Here is a 17,586-nt window from a genome sequence, read left to right as displayed (position 1 = left end):
TCGACAAATTATCTTTACAGCTTTGTACTAGATGGGGATTTTGAGATCATGGGATGTTTCACTTATAAACAATAGTTTTATGTTGAACAGTTTAGCTGAACCGCTTTCTTTTTATTTTCACAGAAAGCAGTGGATTTAATGTGCCTTGTACCCAAACGCTGCAATGATATGATGAACCTGGGACGGCTTCAGGGTTTTGAGGTAAAGTAATACTGATCACTTTGGTTATTTTCTACCTGGAACTCTGCATACACAAGAGAAACACAATATCGCACTGGCTGGGGTATATAGCATACAGTAAAACCCCAGCATGTGATGGGGGCATGCCCAATAAAATAGCCAACATCTGTATATGGTGAGGTTATGGTAAGTCAATCAGTAGCAAAGACTCCTTTGATCTTTAATTCTTCAATTGTGAGGATGAGCCTCTGGTTGTGAGGCTGCCTTTAAATATAATACAGTGATTTTAAATATCCACAAACGGGGGTCTATGTGAGCATGCTTTTTAAAAGGAATACCCAGCTCGCTGGTGACTTCACAGCTAATAGCAGAGGAACAGAACTTCTTAAGGCTCTCCACCTCAATCCCACACCCTGTGGTACTTGGCATCTGGGATGTGGCTACTGTGGGGCTGTGTTGATAGACCCAGAACTTGCCCTGATGCTATAAGCAGCCCTTGCTGCCAAAACTGGCTTTTGCAACCCAGCATCAGCTGAAACCCTTTCCCCTGACCAGTCCCACACCTTTCCGGGTTCAGTTTCTTGCATCTCTCGTTCAGTGGGGTCTCAAATTCTTAAGCAGTGTGACAAGCTTCAGAGATTGCACAATCCCACTGCCAGTTTGCTGACAATCCACTTCAGAATTGCATCACACCAGCACTGCATAAACTATACATATAAGGCCATTGCAACAAATCCGCCCTCTCGTCTTCCAAACTAGACTACACGACACATCCCGCAGAGACAGATGTGTCCGGTCAACTGTTTTTTTCAGGTTTTTTTTTAGTCCCCATCTAGATAACTGCAGTTCTTGCTTCTGGTCGCTATGATTTGAATCACTTTCTTGCAAGAAGTGATCTGCATCTTTACTTTTAAAAAGAAAAAGTAGCATAGCTATGTAAATGACTGATGCCCAAAAGCAGTACTCTACACTGAATATAGTGCTAAGAGGCCACAGACATGATGATCTAGCAGCTTCAGAAATGCTGGTAGCATAACGCATTACACCGAGATTAATAGTAACTATGGTCTGTAATTTTTGTTCCTGGAAGTTTCCTTAGCAGTTTAGATTTTACAGTAGGTCACATTTTTGCATCTACCGAAGTATAAACTCTTCATTGTTTGTGGGAGAGCATAACTTGGGTGGAGCCAAAAACAAATATAAAATTGATTGCAGCACAACTGCTTATTGTCTGTAGATGTTTAGGTTTGCAGCTAGCTGGAGAATTGAAGCTTTGCTCGCTTTGTCAGGCCTTAAGACACCTCTGCGTAAGACGGCACTGTAGACATCCTTTTTAATTACAACACTCATGCATGGCTTCCCAGTGTGTTCATTACGTTTTCAGCGCAAAGACATTTTGCAGGGTTATTAATTGTCTTGTGTCAAAGGTCAATAAGCATTGAAGTTCTGTGACTATTGCAAACCTTCAATTAAATATTAAACTTGCTTCTAGGGCAAACTGACTGCTCAGGGAAAGCTTTTGCAGCAGGACACCTTTTACGTCATCGAGCAGGACTCGGGCATGCAGTCACGGACGAAGGAACGAAGGGTCTTCCTCTTCGAGCAGATCGTCATCTTCAGCGAGCTTCTCAGGAAAGGCTCCTTAACGCCGGGCTACATGTTCAAGAGGGGCATAAAGGTAAGCTTGCAACAGTGAGCCCTATTAGACCAATGTTGCCTTCACGGCTGCTCACTCCGGATTTTAATTGAAGGCCTACCGCGGTGGGCGTTGTCGAAAGAGATGAGCAGAATCGCTCCGTTCCACTATGAAAGAGCATTGGCAGAGTAAGGACTCTACCACTCTTTGGGTTTCCGCTCGCAGGTTGGGTTCCTACCAAACAAATCCATGGAGTGCACAAAACAGCTGGTAGCTGTTTAGGGGGTTACATGTCTTTATACTGAAGTAATTTATAAAGAATGAACATATATCGAATATTTTGTAATGAAACATTTTATAGAGTATGCACTTTGTTCTTTTTTGGTGGGGTTCCCCCCCAAATACCATTTTCCCACTCCTAAAAACCCACCCCAACCATTTGCAAAAAATGTTTAACCCTTTACCCCACCCCTAAATGCATTCTCTATAAAAATGTCTGTTAAAAAAGTTTTGATAAAAGTTAATTCTTTAAAAAATATTCGATATAAAGACTGCATACACTGTTTAGGGTGGTCGGAGGATTATTTTCTGAATATTCCCTAATATGATTGTGCAAAACAAACTGCGATATCCGAACTAAAACCCTATTCATGAAACCTGTCTTAAACTGAAAGAACCAATGTTGCCGTCCTAGTGAGGATAGGAAGAATTGGAATGCTATGCTATTCAGGTCAAGGGGGGAGGGGTGCAGTCTCTTGGGGTTTCCACCCATTCTGCTTTCACTTGCTATTTCTTATCCTCCTACTCAACGTTGTGTGAAACTGCAGCCCATTTTCAATAGTGGCCTGTCAACCGCCAGCTGGGGAGGGCCTTTAGAGAAGATATCTTGCACGAAGAAGGGTTTACTGCATTGGGCTGAAAAGAAGAGAGATGATGTAAACCAGCAGCAAAAAATGGATTGATTGGGGAGCTACATTGTGTTTTGCATAGCCTCGCCGTGTTAGCACAGCTGGAAATTGTTAAAATGAGTAACGCGGGCATCCCCTTAAATGACTGTTTTAAGATTGGAAAAGAACTGAAGAATCTCATCATGAATCGGATTCTTAAAATGTTCCCGGATACTTCTATATGCTGCCTTCGTAATGTACAGACCCTCTGGATTTCTTTTAAGGACTTTGCCCAGATGTTGCATGTCTTTAATGAGGCTTGATTTCCCAGTTTCACCCTCTGCCAGTGGCAACGCCTGTAGAGGTTTCTTTAAGGGTGGGAATTTTTAAAAACATGAGACAATTGTCTGACAATAGTTGGCAAGAAGAAAATGATGCACGTGCCTTCTTGCTCTGCAGTTTGAATAGACATGAAGGGCATGCATTGGTGTAGGTGCTCTTTGGTTGTTGTCTGTGCTCGCCTACCCCCTATGTTTCCTAGACTTCATCCTTCAATATCTTCTATATACTTTAATACCATGCTATGTTTTTCATAGAATGTGTTTTCCCTACCGCAGTTAATTACTTTTGCCATCAACATGAATAGTTCTGTAAATGGCAGCAAGAAAACCACAAATTGGTTTCTGGGCACATTTAAAGGACTCATTTAAGTGCATCGCAATTCTTTTGATAACGCCCCCTTTATTGGCTGCTGTAAGAGACTGCTGGGGGTGTGGATGGATTGTGGAAGCAACTTGACATGATTTCAAGATCTGTTAGCAATCTAGTGCAGGTCAAATATATTCACTTCTATGTCAGGGGTTGTGGTCACGTTGATAGAGGAACAAAACACTATTGGCAGTGACAAAGATGGAAGGTAATGGCATGGCGAATGGGAAGATGTCACATGGCAGTCTTTCATTTGGATGTTAGGCCATCACGTGGCCACGTGTTGGAAGTCCTTTTCCTCTGTCAGGTCCACAGTGCAGAGTAATGCTGTACCTGTGCAAGGAAGCCTTCACATCTGTGGAATAGACGTGAAGTGAAATGCAATCCACCAGTTGACGGTTCTGATTTAATAGTTTGAGGATTGTATGCAAGTCAATCCGTGGGGCTTAGTTATAGAGTATGGATAGCAATGTCCCTTTAGCAAAATAAGTCCTGGTTGAAATTCCCCTGACGGTCATAAGGCAGAATTTGCAAACTGATTAAGCGTTCATTGATGAGAAAATAATTTAGGTTGAAGAGGCAGCATCGGCACCAAGTTGAGCAGAGGCAGGGATGTGTTTTATCTATTTGAAAACGGTACCTTTATATTTAAAGGAGTGGTAAAATGTTGGCTGATTGCAGGTGTGGAACTAGTTGAAATGGTAGCATGGCACCTGTTATGGTTAAGGCTTCTTGTACTAAAAAAGTGAAGGCTGAAGATGGGGCCATTGTTACAAACTAAGGTGGCATGGGAAAGTGATGGGTTTGAGGGGAGAGATGGCGCTTAGTTGGAAAATTGGGGCATTTCATGTGATACTATTTAGCAGGAGAATGCAAGCAAAATAATATATTTTTAAAATGTTATTTAACTTTTTTTATCTTGTTCATTTTTCAGTAACATTCTTTTGTCAGAAATGTTTCATCTGTTAACATCTATGTTAATTTATTTTCTGTATTTTGTTGTATGATAACTTTTGGTTTTCATGTAGGATAGTTTTACAAAATCACAAAGCTACTCATTGTGGTATTTCTGGTTAAATGTAGACATGTCTCTGAAATCAGGTCCCCATACAGACGTTCTCCACTTTTCTTTTGTCGTGGTGGCACCCATCTACCTTGGCACGCTGTAAAGCTGAGCAATGTGTTTTGGGAATTTATTCTTGCAAGAGCGCACACTCTTCCAAGAGATGGTCCAAGATGGAATACCGTGCGATAATCTTCACCAATAGAGATAAATGTTCACTTACGTTAAATGAAGATGTGGACATATCCGAAAAAAAGAGCAACGCTGATGAAAATAGTTGCGTCTAGCTTCAGACCAGGGTACCTTCCTATTGATGGCCTCTTTTGAAGCTTCATCAAGTCCTGTGCACTTGCCGCACTCCATCCCGCCCTTGACTCCCCAAAAATGATATTCATCTGAGGATCTCTTAGGGGGCCTATACTCGGGTGGAATAGCTGATGAACTCATTTGTTCCATTCGGTTTGAGCCTTCATCTTGCTAAGTACGCCTTTGCTCATTTACACGTGTACGGTTATTTCCGGCTAGTGAATTTCAATAGCCAGCATTGACAAGCATAAGCCTGAGTGCCTACTCGCGACTCATGCCAGAGTTCCATTAAATAGACAAAGGCAGCAGAGTTCCGATTTAGATACCTGAGGTACTAAGTGTCCTATTTTCAGTGCCTTTTGTCATCTGGTATGCATTGGAGCTTTATCTGAGACAATGGAATACGTATGGACAAGTTGAGAAAGCAACAGTGTGTGAAGTATGTTTTTTATCCCCTTGTCATCTGAAACCTTAAGACCATCTGGAGGTTATGTTTAAAACTAGTAGGCGGAGCTCTTATTGGTACATTTTAGACCAACCCATCAACAATTGCTTGCCCTTGGTGGTGGTTGGTTCTTAAAGCTTGTTAACTTAGTGGTTATCCTGATGTGATAAATGCATAAATAGATGCAAATATGTTTTATTAACAACGCCGCACTGCCTGTACTCCCTCCCAATCATGATTTAGTTGACACCCATTATTTTCTACCCCTTAACGGACCACCTTGTTTAATCTGTTTACCTCATTTCTTGTTGGGATGTTCTTGGCAACTAAATTTGTGGAAAATATAAATCGTGTCCATTCAGATCTGTGTATCGGGTGGTACAACGACCAGACTGAATGCAATGTACTGCGCTAAACACCTTGAAAATATTGCTTCAATGCCCCAGTGTTGTTGTAAACCATGTTAAAAACTGCTCTATTCTTTTTTCAGATGAATTACCTGATCATGGAGGAAAATGTGGATAACGATCCGTGCAAGTTTATTCTCATGAGCCGCGAGACATCTGAGCGCGTCATTTTACAGGCCGCCAATGCCGACATCAAACAAGCCTGGGTACAGGATATTAGTCAAGTCCTGGACACGCAGCGAGATTTCTTAAATGGTGAGTATCAATGTGTTACTGGTTTGCAGTGTCGCCCTTTATCATTGGCTTGGGGATTAGAATAAAAAAATGTTTCCCAGTGGTACAGGCATTATCCTCCCAATTGAACCCTTCAGCTGGTACAGAGGAAAAGCGGAGCAAAAGCGACCACAAGAGGGTATCGAGGAGAGGCTTGCCTGCCCGGCTGGAGAGGGGGGCAAATCCTCCTGTTAATCTTCACTGATGTAGGTTAATTTAATCCAGTGGAACCTATGTGGAAGCACGAGCGCGTCTTACCTTGGAGCCCAGGCATTTGTTTTTCATTTGAACAAATCTGTTACTCTGAAGAAACTAGTGTTGGCGCATGTTGAATGAAAAGCTTGATATAGAGAACTCTACTGAGTGATAGTAATACCCTGTTTTTATAAATTAGGCTCAATGTTTTGACTTTGGAAGAAGAGACCGAGTCGATCATTCCGGTAGTCAAGCCTGTAATCTGCAGGCTTGACCGCACATCTTGGGAGTGTACGCTTAACACACTTTGCCATCTGACTGAGTAAAGGCCTTCAGTTATAAAATTGGGAAGCAATGTTGCCATGGCAGAACCCATCCATTATTACTGCATCTGCAGTGATCGATCTTGCAGGATTACTAGCATGCGCTCAGTGCCCTTAGCATAGGACTCTTTAGTGGCACTGTTGACCTAGAATCCTAACCGCTCAGAAAGTGCTCCGACGTACTGTGCACAGATACCATGAAGATAAAGTAGTCTTGTTTGCCATGTTCAGTAACCAATGCACCATTTGGCTTCCCCCTCCCCCGCCCCCCTAATAGCCTTTGCTCAACTTATATTAAGACGTGCATTAGCCATGGATTGCTAAAGTACTCACTTTTATTGTGTCTCCTATGTTGTGTTTGCCATACACGAACCAGGGTTTGCAGCTGCTTCTGCGTTCTCCCTGTTTTTCTACTGCCAATTCTTTTATGCACCAAGGTTATGCATTCTATGCACCAAGGTTATGCATTCGTGATGCCCTCTGTTAGGCAGTGAGGAAAAACCCCTCATGGAGAAGCACACTTGAGAAAAGACTCCTATTCCTCTGCTTCGGCAAGGATAGAGGGTCGGAGACTACTGCAGGAGGAATGAGACCACGTAGGTGACGCAACAGGACCATCCGTGATGGCTGGTATTTTCTCTGCTGGGAGACCGCCCCAAGGCCCAAAGTTCTCATGGTTTTCATTGCCAACGAACATGCATGTGTCCATCCAAAGAAGAGGGTCAGCACCAACCACAGGGTTAATGTAAGAAGCACACAACTGGAGGCAGACCGGGCATGATTTGGCATTTCAATCAGATAACCTAGTTATTTAGTCTTGGTCTGGCAGAGTGAACAGCTTGTGAATGTGGGATTAAGTGCTGAACTGTAATGCTGCATTGCGTGTGCAGGTTAGGGTTATTCACGGCAACACACTCTGTTAAAGCACCATAGTAAGTTCATGCAGTCCATACATTCCTGTTCCATTAATCCATTTTAATGCTGTATGTTATTGAGCACATGTAAGCGACTGCGACTTGCCTATTACTGCTCTATTCCCTCAACACAGACTACGTAGCAGTAGCTGTAGCAGCAACAGCAGCAGCCCCGCATGCAGTACCCAGGTATTTCAGAGCTGCACGAATAAACACAGCAGCACAGGACCTTGCATTTTCCCCTCATTCCCTTTAACCTAAGGGACACCCTCCCCTTTCTTTCAGATCTGCAAATGGCAATAGTGCACGACATATATATATCCCTGTAGCATGACATATGTTATGAAGTATCCTGCCTGACCTTAGGTCAGAAACCAACAGTGGGGTGTTCAGTGGGGCTGTCCACTGCTGGCCATTCAAAACTACTGGATGGCGGCTCTAGAGAAGATGGGGAGGAACCCTGGCCATCCAAACGGCTCCCCACAATACTGCAGGGGAGCACCTTCTCGACCCCCGTCCCCAGTGATACACATGGACAGCATGTAACCCGTTAGAGAGACATTTCAGCTCCCTACCCACCCAGGTTTGGAAATAGTCTTTCAATTTCAGGAAAAAAAGCTGCAAAATTTCAAAAGCACACACAGTGTGCAAATACTTATATCCTCAACCCCAGCGCTGATTGAAACATTTTATATTGGCGAAGTTAAGTGTTGGTAAGATTTTCATTTTTATGCTAAATCACCCTCACCTGTGAGACCCTCAGAACAATTTGCTGGATTAGTGGATTATTTGTCCTTGTTCCTGAGGGAGAGGCTACCCTTTACCCACTCACCCTTTCTTTTACTCTTTTTATGGGTGTCATTTTTTAGACTCGCCATAGTGTAAGAACTTTTTGGGCATCTACATTTTATTGTTGCAGCGCACAGCACTTTTTGTGCAGTGTTGCTGGTTTGCCCTTTGTGCTTCCCTTTTTATTTTCTCTGGCTTTCCTTGTGTGAACTACTGCTCCTAAGGGTAGAGGGGGATTTTCATCCCCATTACATTTTATTTTGTGAGACCAGCACACCCCACCTTGTGTGGAGTGTTGGGGAGATGTATGGTATCCCCTTTCTCACTGCTCCAGTAACATTCATGTTACTGTGACAAGCTTACTATTATGGCTGGTGGCAGTGTATTTACTTTTATGACATTTGTTTAATGTTTACTCGCTTTTTATCAAATTGGCCGGGGTAATGTACAGGAGGGTCACCATTCTGCCAGAATGGTGGCTCCTTTCTTTTTTTGCCATTTTTCATGAGCTTGTCCTTTCTTGGTCCTTTTTCTGCCATCCTAGGTGGGGGAGGTCCTGTTTGGATTTTTGTATGTGGCGGGAACCCTTTGAGTTTCTCGCTGAGGCTCCAGAGTGTCTGCGAAGACAGGAAATGGGGCAGGCGTCTGAAACTCTGCAGCCCTTTGTCTTCTGGCATGCCTGCCTGAAACCACTTCCAACTGGGAGGCTGGCTATCCTGAAAGGACAGCCACCCCTCCAGGTTTGAATGTTGCTTGCCTGTTGATCGGCTGGGTTCCAGTATAAAGTTCCAGTTGTGAAAACTGAAGAGGTAGTGGACCACTGGAGCTGAATCCAAAGAGGAACATGAAGAAACACTGGCTGTAACTGTTTCCAGCTACCGTAGAGCCTTCTCTGGCCCTTCCTTCCAAGCGGGCTGGGAGTCCCAAAGGCGACGAATCCTACCAAGAGGCTGGTGAGACTCCCTAGTCTTAAGAAAATGTGCAAAACAAGCCCTCCCTCAATGTGCTGCGACCTTGCTGGGCTGCAAACCACCTATACCTGGAGACCTCAAGCCAGTGTGCAGTGCAACGTTGTTAGGGGAGTTTTCCTAAAGTTCACTATCCCTTGGTATGCATGGCCCCAACTAGTAGTAGAAGTCTGTACTACCCAAAGGATCTGGTAGAATGTCCGAGCAGCCAAGCTTATCTTATGAGAAGGATGTGAGCCGTAGGTAAGTACACTGAACCCAGTCAACACAATAGTCCAAAGAAACTCTTATAAAAAAATATACATTTATTCTTGTATACACAAAGTAGGTAGATAAAGACTTATTTCAACTATTCAACACACATTGGAATTATTAGCAATACTGGTTAGAGGTGATTGTTTCAATAGTACTTGCTTGCGGTTACAATTTTACAGCGAATGACACTATTGACGGTTCTACCATATTATCGGTACTACCGCGCACTCACATTGATTTATAGATATACAGTAATGGTATTCCTTTTGTAAAACCAAATCAAATAAAGTCTGTAGGAAGGAAAATAGTTGGTTATAAACACAGTAGCAGATCTTCAATTTCTGGTGACCCTTTTCAGGCCTTCTAATGCTTTTAAAGTACTGGAAGGGTCTGCGGACATCTCTGGTCGTCTTCAGCTTTTGGATCTTCTCTTCCAGTGGTCAACTTGCCTTCTCCCTTGAGATCCTCACCTTTTATTCCGTTTCCCTACTCCTTCCTTTGCAAACTCGCTCAGCATTTCATATAAAGGGGCGGGTGGCCGTCCAATCAGGACAGTCAATACCCCAGTGGGGACTGGTTCCATTCAGGCACTCTACCAGACAAAGAGCAGGGGAGTGTTAAACTCCTGCCCTGCTTCCTGCCTTCACAGACATACTGGAGCCTAGGCAGGAACACCCAAGGGCTCCCGGCAAAAGCAAAACACACATTCAGACCTCCCCCTCCCAGAATGGTAGAAGGGCTAACAAAGGACAACCACAATAAAAATGCAGAAAAAGGAGCCACCATGTTAGAACATGGGTCACCCTATTGTGCATAACCGACCCTATGAATGCAGGCTGCGGTAGGAAATAGCACAATGGTTAGTAGAACACGTCCACTGCTACCAGCCATAACAATAGGGTTGTCTCAGTGACTAGAATGTCACAGGAGCAGAGAGAATGGGGATACTAGGTATCCCCTTGGCACTCCAAATAAGAGGTGTGCGCTTATCTCTCATAGGATAAAGTTTTAGGAGGGATACTAAGTATACTCTATCCTTAAGAACAGTCGTTTTTAAGGATAGTAAAAAAAATCTCATAGGAGGACCCAGAGGGTCCCCAGCAACGCCGCACATATGGTGCTCTGTGCTGCATAAGTTAAACACAGATGCCCTAAAAAAAATATGTGGAGGAAAGAAGACAGCATGGAAAAGTAAACACAGAGAACAGAGTTTCAAAAGTCAGAGCCCATAAGAATGAAAAAGGCTCCCCTCATTCAGTAAAGAAAGAAAAAGGTCCAGAAGTCAAGCAAACAAGTGCTCGGGGTCTCACTAGATGTCTGAATCCATCCAATACTTTGGTGAACCCCTGCTGGATCTTCCGAGACATGATTTGAATTCCTGAAGTCCCCTCACTAGTGTGCAGGACCGAGAGAGTGAAGTGAACCCGACTGACGATATCCGTTCTTCATCTGGCTGCTGTAAAAAGGTGTCAAATCCACAGAGCCGCGGGAATCTATGAAAAAACCTTCACTGGAAGACTCCTCTGATGACTGCTGCTGCAAGATCCCATCCAGTGCTTTCGTCTCCAGAACAAGAATACAGGGACCGGGTCCTGTGCTACTGCATCCTGAAGGCATCCACTCAGAAGCTCTTCTTTTCTCATAAAGCACTTTGTGGGCTTAAATAATACTTACCTTAAGTATGGTGTGCATCCTGTGAGGCTGAGTGCATGATTCGTGTGGTTGGGAGTTTGCCCATACCACTTGCCCAGGCCTAATGTTGGAACACCTATAGGGAGCCTTCTGTGAAGTCCATGAACACTTTAACTCTGAAAGTGAATACTTACTTGTCTAAGAAGATCTCCTATGGAACTTTGATTTTCCTGCAACTGAACCCTATGTCATCCTGCCTAAAGCTGGCACCTAGACCACTGGGGTCCCTCCTTTGCCTCTGAGAGAACTCATGCAGTTGACTAGGGAAGGACTGAATAAGAAAAGGATTCTGCATTGAAAGTTTAACAAGTGTAAAAGTGCATACATGCTAGAGAAGTTGGTGTGTTAACTGTATCTCTGTGAAAGAAGAACTTACAAAGTGTCATTAGGTTTATGCTTAGCTTTGAGTTGCAGTGTGCCCTCTAAAACGTAGATTAGTTGCTTTACTTACTTTCAAATGTGTTTGCCCCTTCTCAAAAGTAATACGTGGTGTACTGTTTTATCATTGCTTAACCGAATGAGTGTAGATGCTTACCAATAGGGTTTACCTACCTTGAATAACGCTGTGTTCTTCTTAAAGTGTAATTGGGTTTTGCTTCCCCTGATCTGCTTTACAGAGAGCTAAAACAGTCTTGAAGTTAATACTTGTGTTATGAGTTGCTTGAAGGCCCTCTTAAAAAAGTATATGGTTACTTAGCTTGAATAGCTGCTGCCTTTCTAAACATGTTTAACATTGGGTTGTGACTCCCCTGAAACTGCCTATAGCATTTCCAAACTAGTCATAAGGGCCATTACTTACCTTGAAATACCTTGGGTTTTAAAGTGTGATTGGGGTTTACTTTCCTTGAATTGTTGAGTGCATTCAGTAATAGTTATTGTGTTAATACTTGTCATCGAGTAGCTTAAGGCCTCTCCAGAAAGTATGAGAGTTGTTTTACTAACTCCGAACTCAGTTCTAAAAAGTAATGTTTAGAGGATTATACGTGTAACAGGGTTGGTTTATTATGTGATTTCATAACTGAGTGTCACTGCATGACTGACGCGGTCTACTACCCGTGAATTACTGATTGTATTCAGAAAGTATATATAACCTGATTTTACTCCCCATGAATAGCTGATTTCATTCTGAATTTGTTATAGGTTTGACTAACCTTGACTACTGATTGTTTCTTAATAAGGTTATACTTTTGGTTGTATCCCTTAAATATTGAGTTGATTTTTTATAATTGTGTTTATATGATATGTTATAGTACTTATTTCTCGAGGATTTATCTGGGCATACTCTATTTAAATAAACCATTTATTTTTACAAATCATATTGTTTCAGTGTTTCTTTGGACCCTATGTATGGTACCATTTCTTTGTACCAAGCTACAGCCCCCTCTCCCTCCCAAAATAAGCCTGGCTGCTCTGTCTACACTACCAAATGTTCTCAGGTGATACAGGCTTATACTAAGAGTGGATGTATGTACTCCCTCAGATGTATGGTTGTATAAAGCCCTTATTTTGACTTTAGAAAAACTGTCATAACAAGCAGTTTAAAAATGTGAAGTTAAACTGCTTTAATGTTACTGAGGATTCCCAGCCTGACGAATATTCAAATACCATGTGAATCTATGAAAGAAGACAATGCTGGAGAACAGGAGTTACAGGTAAGTAACTTATTCCATAGTAAACTCCAGAAGTGATACTAACTCAATCTTGCATTATATTCTCAAAAGTACATAAATTGTCTGCAGATTGGTGAGCTTGTGTAGAGCTTGTTTATAAGGAGGATGTCTGGAAGAGAGGCTTGCTCCTCTCTCTCCACGATGCTGGAGGGAGAAGATTGAGGAGGTTGGAGGTAGAGAGGGTTTCATGTGGACCGGATAAGTGAGTTTGAAAGATGAACAAGAAGGTTGGAAGAGGAGTTGAGGCCATCTGTAAATGGGAGAAGGTAAGGGGCGAATTGTGGAGTTTGGGTGATAGAGTAAATTTCCATCTTTGTGTGAAATTCTCTCCACCTGAGTCCCCCTGAACTTTTTTGCTGGACTCTTGGATTTCTTTGACTGACTCTCCTGAATGAGTGGTAACCTTTTTCCACAGTAATTCAATCTTTTACTGCGATCATGGGAACCCTTTTTACCACTTTTTGGTATTTTGGTGGAGTCATGCTTTCCGACAATTTTAAAAGCATCTACAATTTACTAAGTATTACACAGCACATTATGTACAGTGCTGCTGGTGGCTCCTATAGCTTCCCTGTGATTGTTTTTACTTTACTTGGCAAACTCTTAAGTTACCAAGGCAGGTGTATACTTTTTATGCTTTTTATCCTACCCGTTTCGTTTTGTGAGATCAGCACACCCCACCTTATGTGGAATACTGCGGGATCCAATGTATCCCTTTTCTCAATGCTCCAATAACCTTTTGGTTACTGCGACAGGTCTGTCTGTTCAGCCTGGTGGCAGTGTACCTTTTACAGTCCTCCTTAGACTAAGCCTAGCTGCTCACCATTCTACCAACCCTTTATGTGGTCCAGTCCAAACCTAAGTAGTGTACCCTGCTGTTGGTGAGAAAACCAGGTATGCAAGACGTCTGGAGATTTGTCCGACTCCCAAGGGCCCAACAACCCTTTCCCCAGAATGAACGGAGGACTCCGCTAGCGGGAAGTTAGAACTGTCGTTTATTACCAAAAAAAGTACAGGTATCATACAAGACAATCCCGATTCTCCAGTACCCTATCCCTGTTTCTAATAGGGTGCTGGGAGTAGTATCACCCGTAGCTAGCACATAGAGGTTATTCTACTGGCCCTCACATGTCAGGTGGCTGACCTGCCCTGTCCCCAAGAAACTATCTATTACGTTGTTGCAGGGTTGTAGACTTGCCATCGGCCGGTGCCCTCTGAAATCCACCCCTGGGTTTCTGTCTCTTGATTGGTTAGATCTGGTCTCCCCAGTCCTGGGACCCAGTTCGGTTGTCATCCCTCTATGTACCTCTTCAATGTGATGTGAAATGACTTTCAATTGTAACTCGTAGTAGACTATCTTTGCCTAACTTCCCACCACAGGTGAATGCCCATTGTTTAGTTTGGCTGCACCACATGGTTGTGCACCACAAAACTGAGCTCTTTGGGTCTGCATTTATGAGGATGTATTCAGTTTTCCTGCAGCTGCTCCCTTGTCGCTTGTAGCTTGGAATGCGCTTGTTTGATCGCTGACCTTGGCTGTGAGCTCAGTGTTCACATCATGCAGCCTGAGCCTGCTTCCCTTGTCTGGTGTCCTGTAGCGGAGGCCTTGAGGCCTTCTGTAATTTTCCTTAGACTTACGTGATTTCTACATGCTTGTACTGTGCTGTGTTTTCCTGTAGGTTAGTCATGGGTGGTCCTACCAGGCTCCTAATATACTCCTGATGTCCCATAGAGTTAAGAGGCTTGGAAATTAAGTGGCTTAAACACCCGACACTAGCCACCAAAGAACAATGGAAATGCATTGATTTGCGCTATAGAAAGGGTATTGGAGAAGCAAAAACAAACCATTAAATGAATTGATAGCATCTGCACCTAATTCCACCTGCAAATTATTTGACATCCTTAAGTCCACAGAGAAACCTAAGGCCCTATCCCCCCCCTTTTATCCCACGCAGGATGACTGTGAGTCGGTTCAAAGGGCTTTCGTTTCCAAAATTCAGAAAGCTAGAGACACTATAATTTCGGCCAGAGAAACATCCAACAGTGTGGTACCCACACTTGTTGAGGAACTCTGGCAGAGGGAAGTAGCTAGTTTTCACTTCCATCCCACTTCTGAAAAGGAGATGGTCGGAGTGCTTGCCACCATGAAGCCCACCTCATGCTATGAGAATATATTACCTCCGACAATTATATTGGAAAATAAGGAAATCTTTTCACCAGTCTTGACTAAAATAGTAAATGCACCATTCAAAGAAGGCCCTGTGCCATAGTCCATAAAAGCAGTTCACCCCCCCTTATCAAGAAGCCAGACCTGGACCCCAAGGACCCATGCAATTTACATCCCATTACCAATTGCAACTTCATACTTAAGGTCCTGGACAAAATAGCAACAGCACAACTCCAGAAGCATGTCGAAGCTAACTCCATCTGGCACGACCAACAATCTGGTTTCTGTGCTGCACACAGTACGGAGACTGCCATGTTGGACTTAGACATACATGCTTAGCGTTCTTGATAACGGCAAGACAGGGCTATTGATGCTCCTGGACCTGAGCGTGGCATTTGATTTAGTAGACCACCAATTATTACAACAGGTCCTGGATAAAATGGCCGGCTGCTTCAAGGAAACACTGGCATGGTTGACAACATTCCTGGCTGACCGTGAGGCAAAAATCCATTGGTGGGGGAAATTCTCCAAGGCAGCCTATGTAAGTTATGGGGTTTCACAAGGAGCCAGCCTATCCCCTCTCATTTTCAACTTGTACATGCAATGTTTGTGCGAACTACTGGAAAGCTTTGCCGCGTTTTTTACAAACTATGCCGACGATACCCAGCTGGAGGGTGACTACCTTAAGGATAGCGCCAAAATCTCAACACTGTACAACATCATAGAAAATTGGATGGAGCGCAATTGGATGTAACCCAACAGTAAAAAGACGGAGATGATTATCTTCGGTACCCGTCGAGCCCAGATAAGCTAGGGCTAGACTGGGTCTTTTTACATCAAGGACACATGCATACAAGTGTCAGAGCAGCTCAAAACCCTCGGAATTAATCAGGAGGCATCGTTGGGAGCAGAGGCGCAGGTTCGTTATCTACACAAGAATAATTCCTACTATCTCCGCTTACTTAGATCCATCCGTCCGTTCCTGAGTGAGAAGAACACTGCCACAATTGCTAGGGCAACTATTTTGTCTCGATTGGATTATGGAAACTCTCTTAAGCTTGGTGCCACTAAGAACTGCATAGAGAGATGCCAGATCAAGGAAAACAATGCTGTACGTATTATCAAAGGTATGAAGAAAAGATATCAAATTTCCATGGCAAGGAAAGCACTGCACTGGCTTAAGATTGAAGACGGGATCCAATTCAAAACCCGGACATTAGTACACAGGTGCTTATATGGCACCGCGCAAGTATATCTCAAGAAAAAGATCTCGCGATATATCCCGAACCGTTCACTGAGATCAGAGGCCCAAGGCAGGATCATAGTGCCTTCTCACAGCCGAGCCACTGGCTCGGGCAGAGCCTTCCCTGTTCGGTCAGCAAAGCATTGGAATGATATATCACTAACTCTCCGACTTGAATTACTGGGCTTTTAAAAAGAACCTCAAAACACACTTATTTAAATAGAACAATTTCAGATCCCGGACTGCCAGCTCGAGTAGGTTAGAGTGTTCTCAGTCCTGTTTGTTACTTACATGTTTATGTTACACGCCTCGATGCCTGTGGGCTTTCTGCACTTTATAAGCATGTAAAATAAAGAAATAATTGCCATAAACATATGCAAGCTTGCTCAGGATCTCTTGTTGCCTTGCGTTTCTGCGTTACTGCATTTGGCTAAAGAGAAAAATAATAAGAGCTTTGACAGTATGTATGTGTATCTGTCCTCTATCTACATGCTGTGTAAGCATGATCTTGATGTATGCAAGTGTGTGTTCATGTAATGCTGTGCATGGCTTCAAGTGTTCTTCGTGGCTAACGCTGCTACGTTGTGCTGTCACTAGTGACGTCAGCATAGTGGCTTCTTAGCGCTTAATGGATGCAGTCCATTATAGTGTTCGGATCCACGAGCTCTGTCGGGTTCCCTGGATCTGGAAGGATATGCATCGGATATGGTTGCAATGGCTGTCTGAGGGGATACCTCTCTGCATACGTGTCTGTCAGTGGTGCACTTGGGGATCGTGCAAAAAATGAGTGACTTCGAGCATTTTTGATTCTTTGGCCTGTCATGCTTATGGGGATGAGGAGGGGCATTCCTGGGACCCTCTCTTCACTGTTCACCAAAGGTGAGCTTTCATAAGTTCTGTCCCAGACAGTAGCTTGTGTGAAACTCCCTAACTTTGGGGAACGATGATGTAGGACAGTGATCTTCTACAAATAGCTTGTAACCAACATGTTGCACTCGGCGCCCTTAAATGTTACTTGCCAGTTGATCTTGGCCATAGTGTCAGAGCCAAGAAGGTGGTGCTAAAGGGATGAGACTGTAATGCTTGAGCCAGGATTGTGCAGGAAAGATGGCCAAAGGGTGGAGTAGAGGTGACATAGACCGCATGCTGGTGCTCTTTGACAATGAGTGGTTGGATGGGTTTGCACTTCACAGGTGTGAGCATGGGGGAAGGGTTCTGAGATTAACCCTATGGTTGTAGAATAGGTGAGCCCCATGACAGCCACACTACTGCTGTTTAAATCAACAGAAAGAACAATCTGCTGCTGCAACCACACAGCCTAGCATTTGCCATGGACCTAGTGATGCCGCAGTTGATGAGAACTTGAAGCTCAGAAGCTAGACTGTTCTTCAATCCCTCTGGAGACAAAAGTACTGTTGTGATCTGCAGTAAAATGACCTTCTAGTGTACACAAGACCCTCACTAC

At 43.5% G+C, this 17,586-nt stretch overlaps 1 protein-coding gene across 8 annotated transcripts in view; it reads left to right on the top strand.

Moving 5' to 3' along the window:
- Positions 1–17,586, top strand: part of KALRN (kalirin RhoGEF kinase) — a 1,827,638-nt gene that overhangs the window by 1,639,660 nt on the left and 170,392 nt on the right. For all 8 annotated transcript variants that reach the window (XM_069616662.1, XM_069616664.1, XM_069616661.1 and 5 more), the window contains 3 exons: positions 124–201; positions 1,673–1,858; positions 5,716–5,887. In XM_069616662.1, coding sequence (XP_069472763.1) covers positions 124–201; positions 1,673–1,858; positions 5,716–5,887 — 436 coding nt within the window. The remainder of the gene's footprint in view (positions 1–123; positions 202–1,672; positions 1,859–5,715; positions 5,888–17,586) is intronic.

The sequence above is a fragment of the Ambystoma mexicanum genome, chromosome 9 (genome assembly GCF_040938575.1).
Source record: "Ambystoma mexicanum isolate Mex_15411 chromosome 9, UKY_AmexF1_1, whole genome shotgun sequence".
NCBI lineage: Eukaryota > Metazoa > Chordata > Amphibia > Caudata > Ambystomatidae > Ambystoma > Ambystoma mexicanum.
The sequence above is the reverse complement of the archived record's forward strand: the minus strand, read 5'-3'. Positions and strand labels throughout refer to the sequence as shown.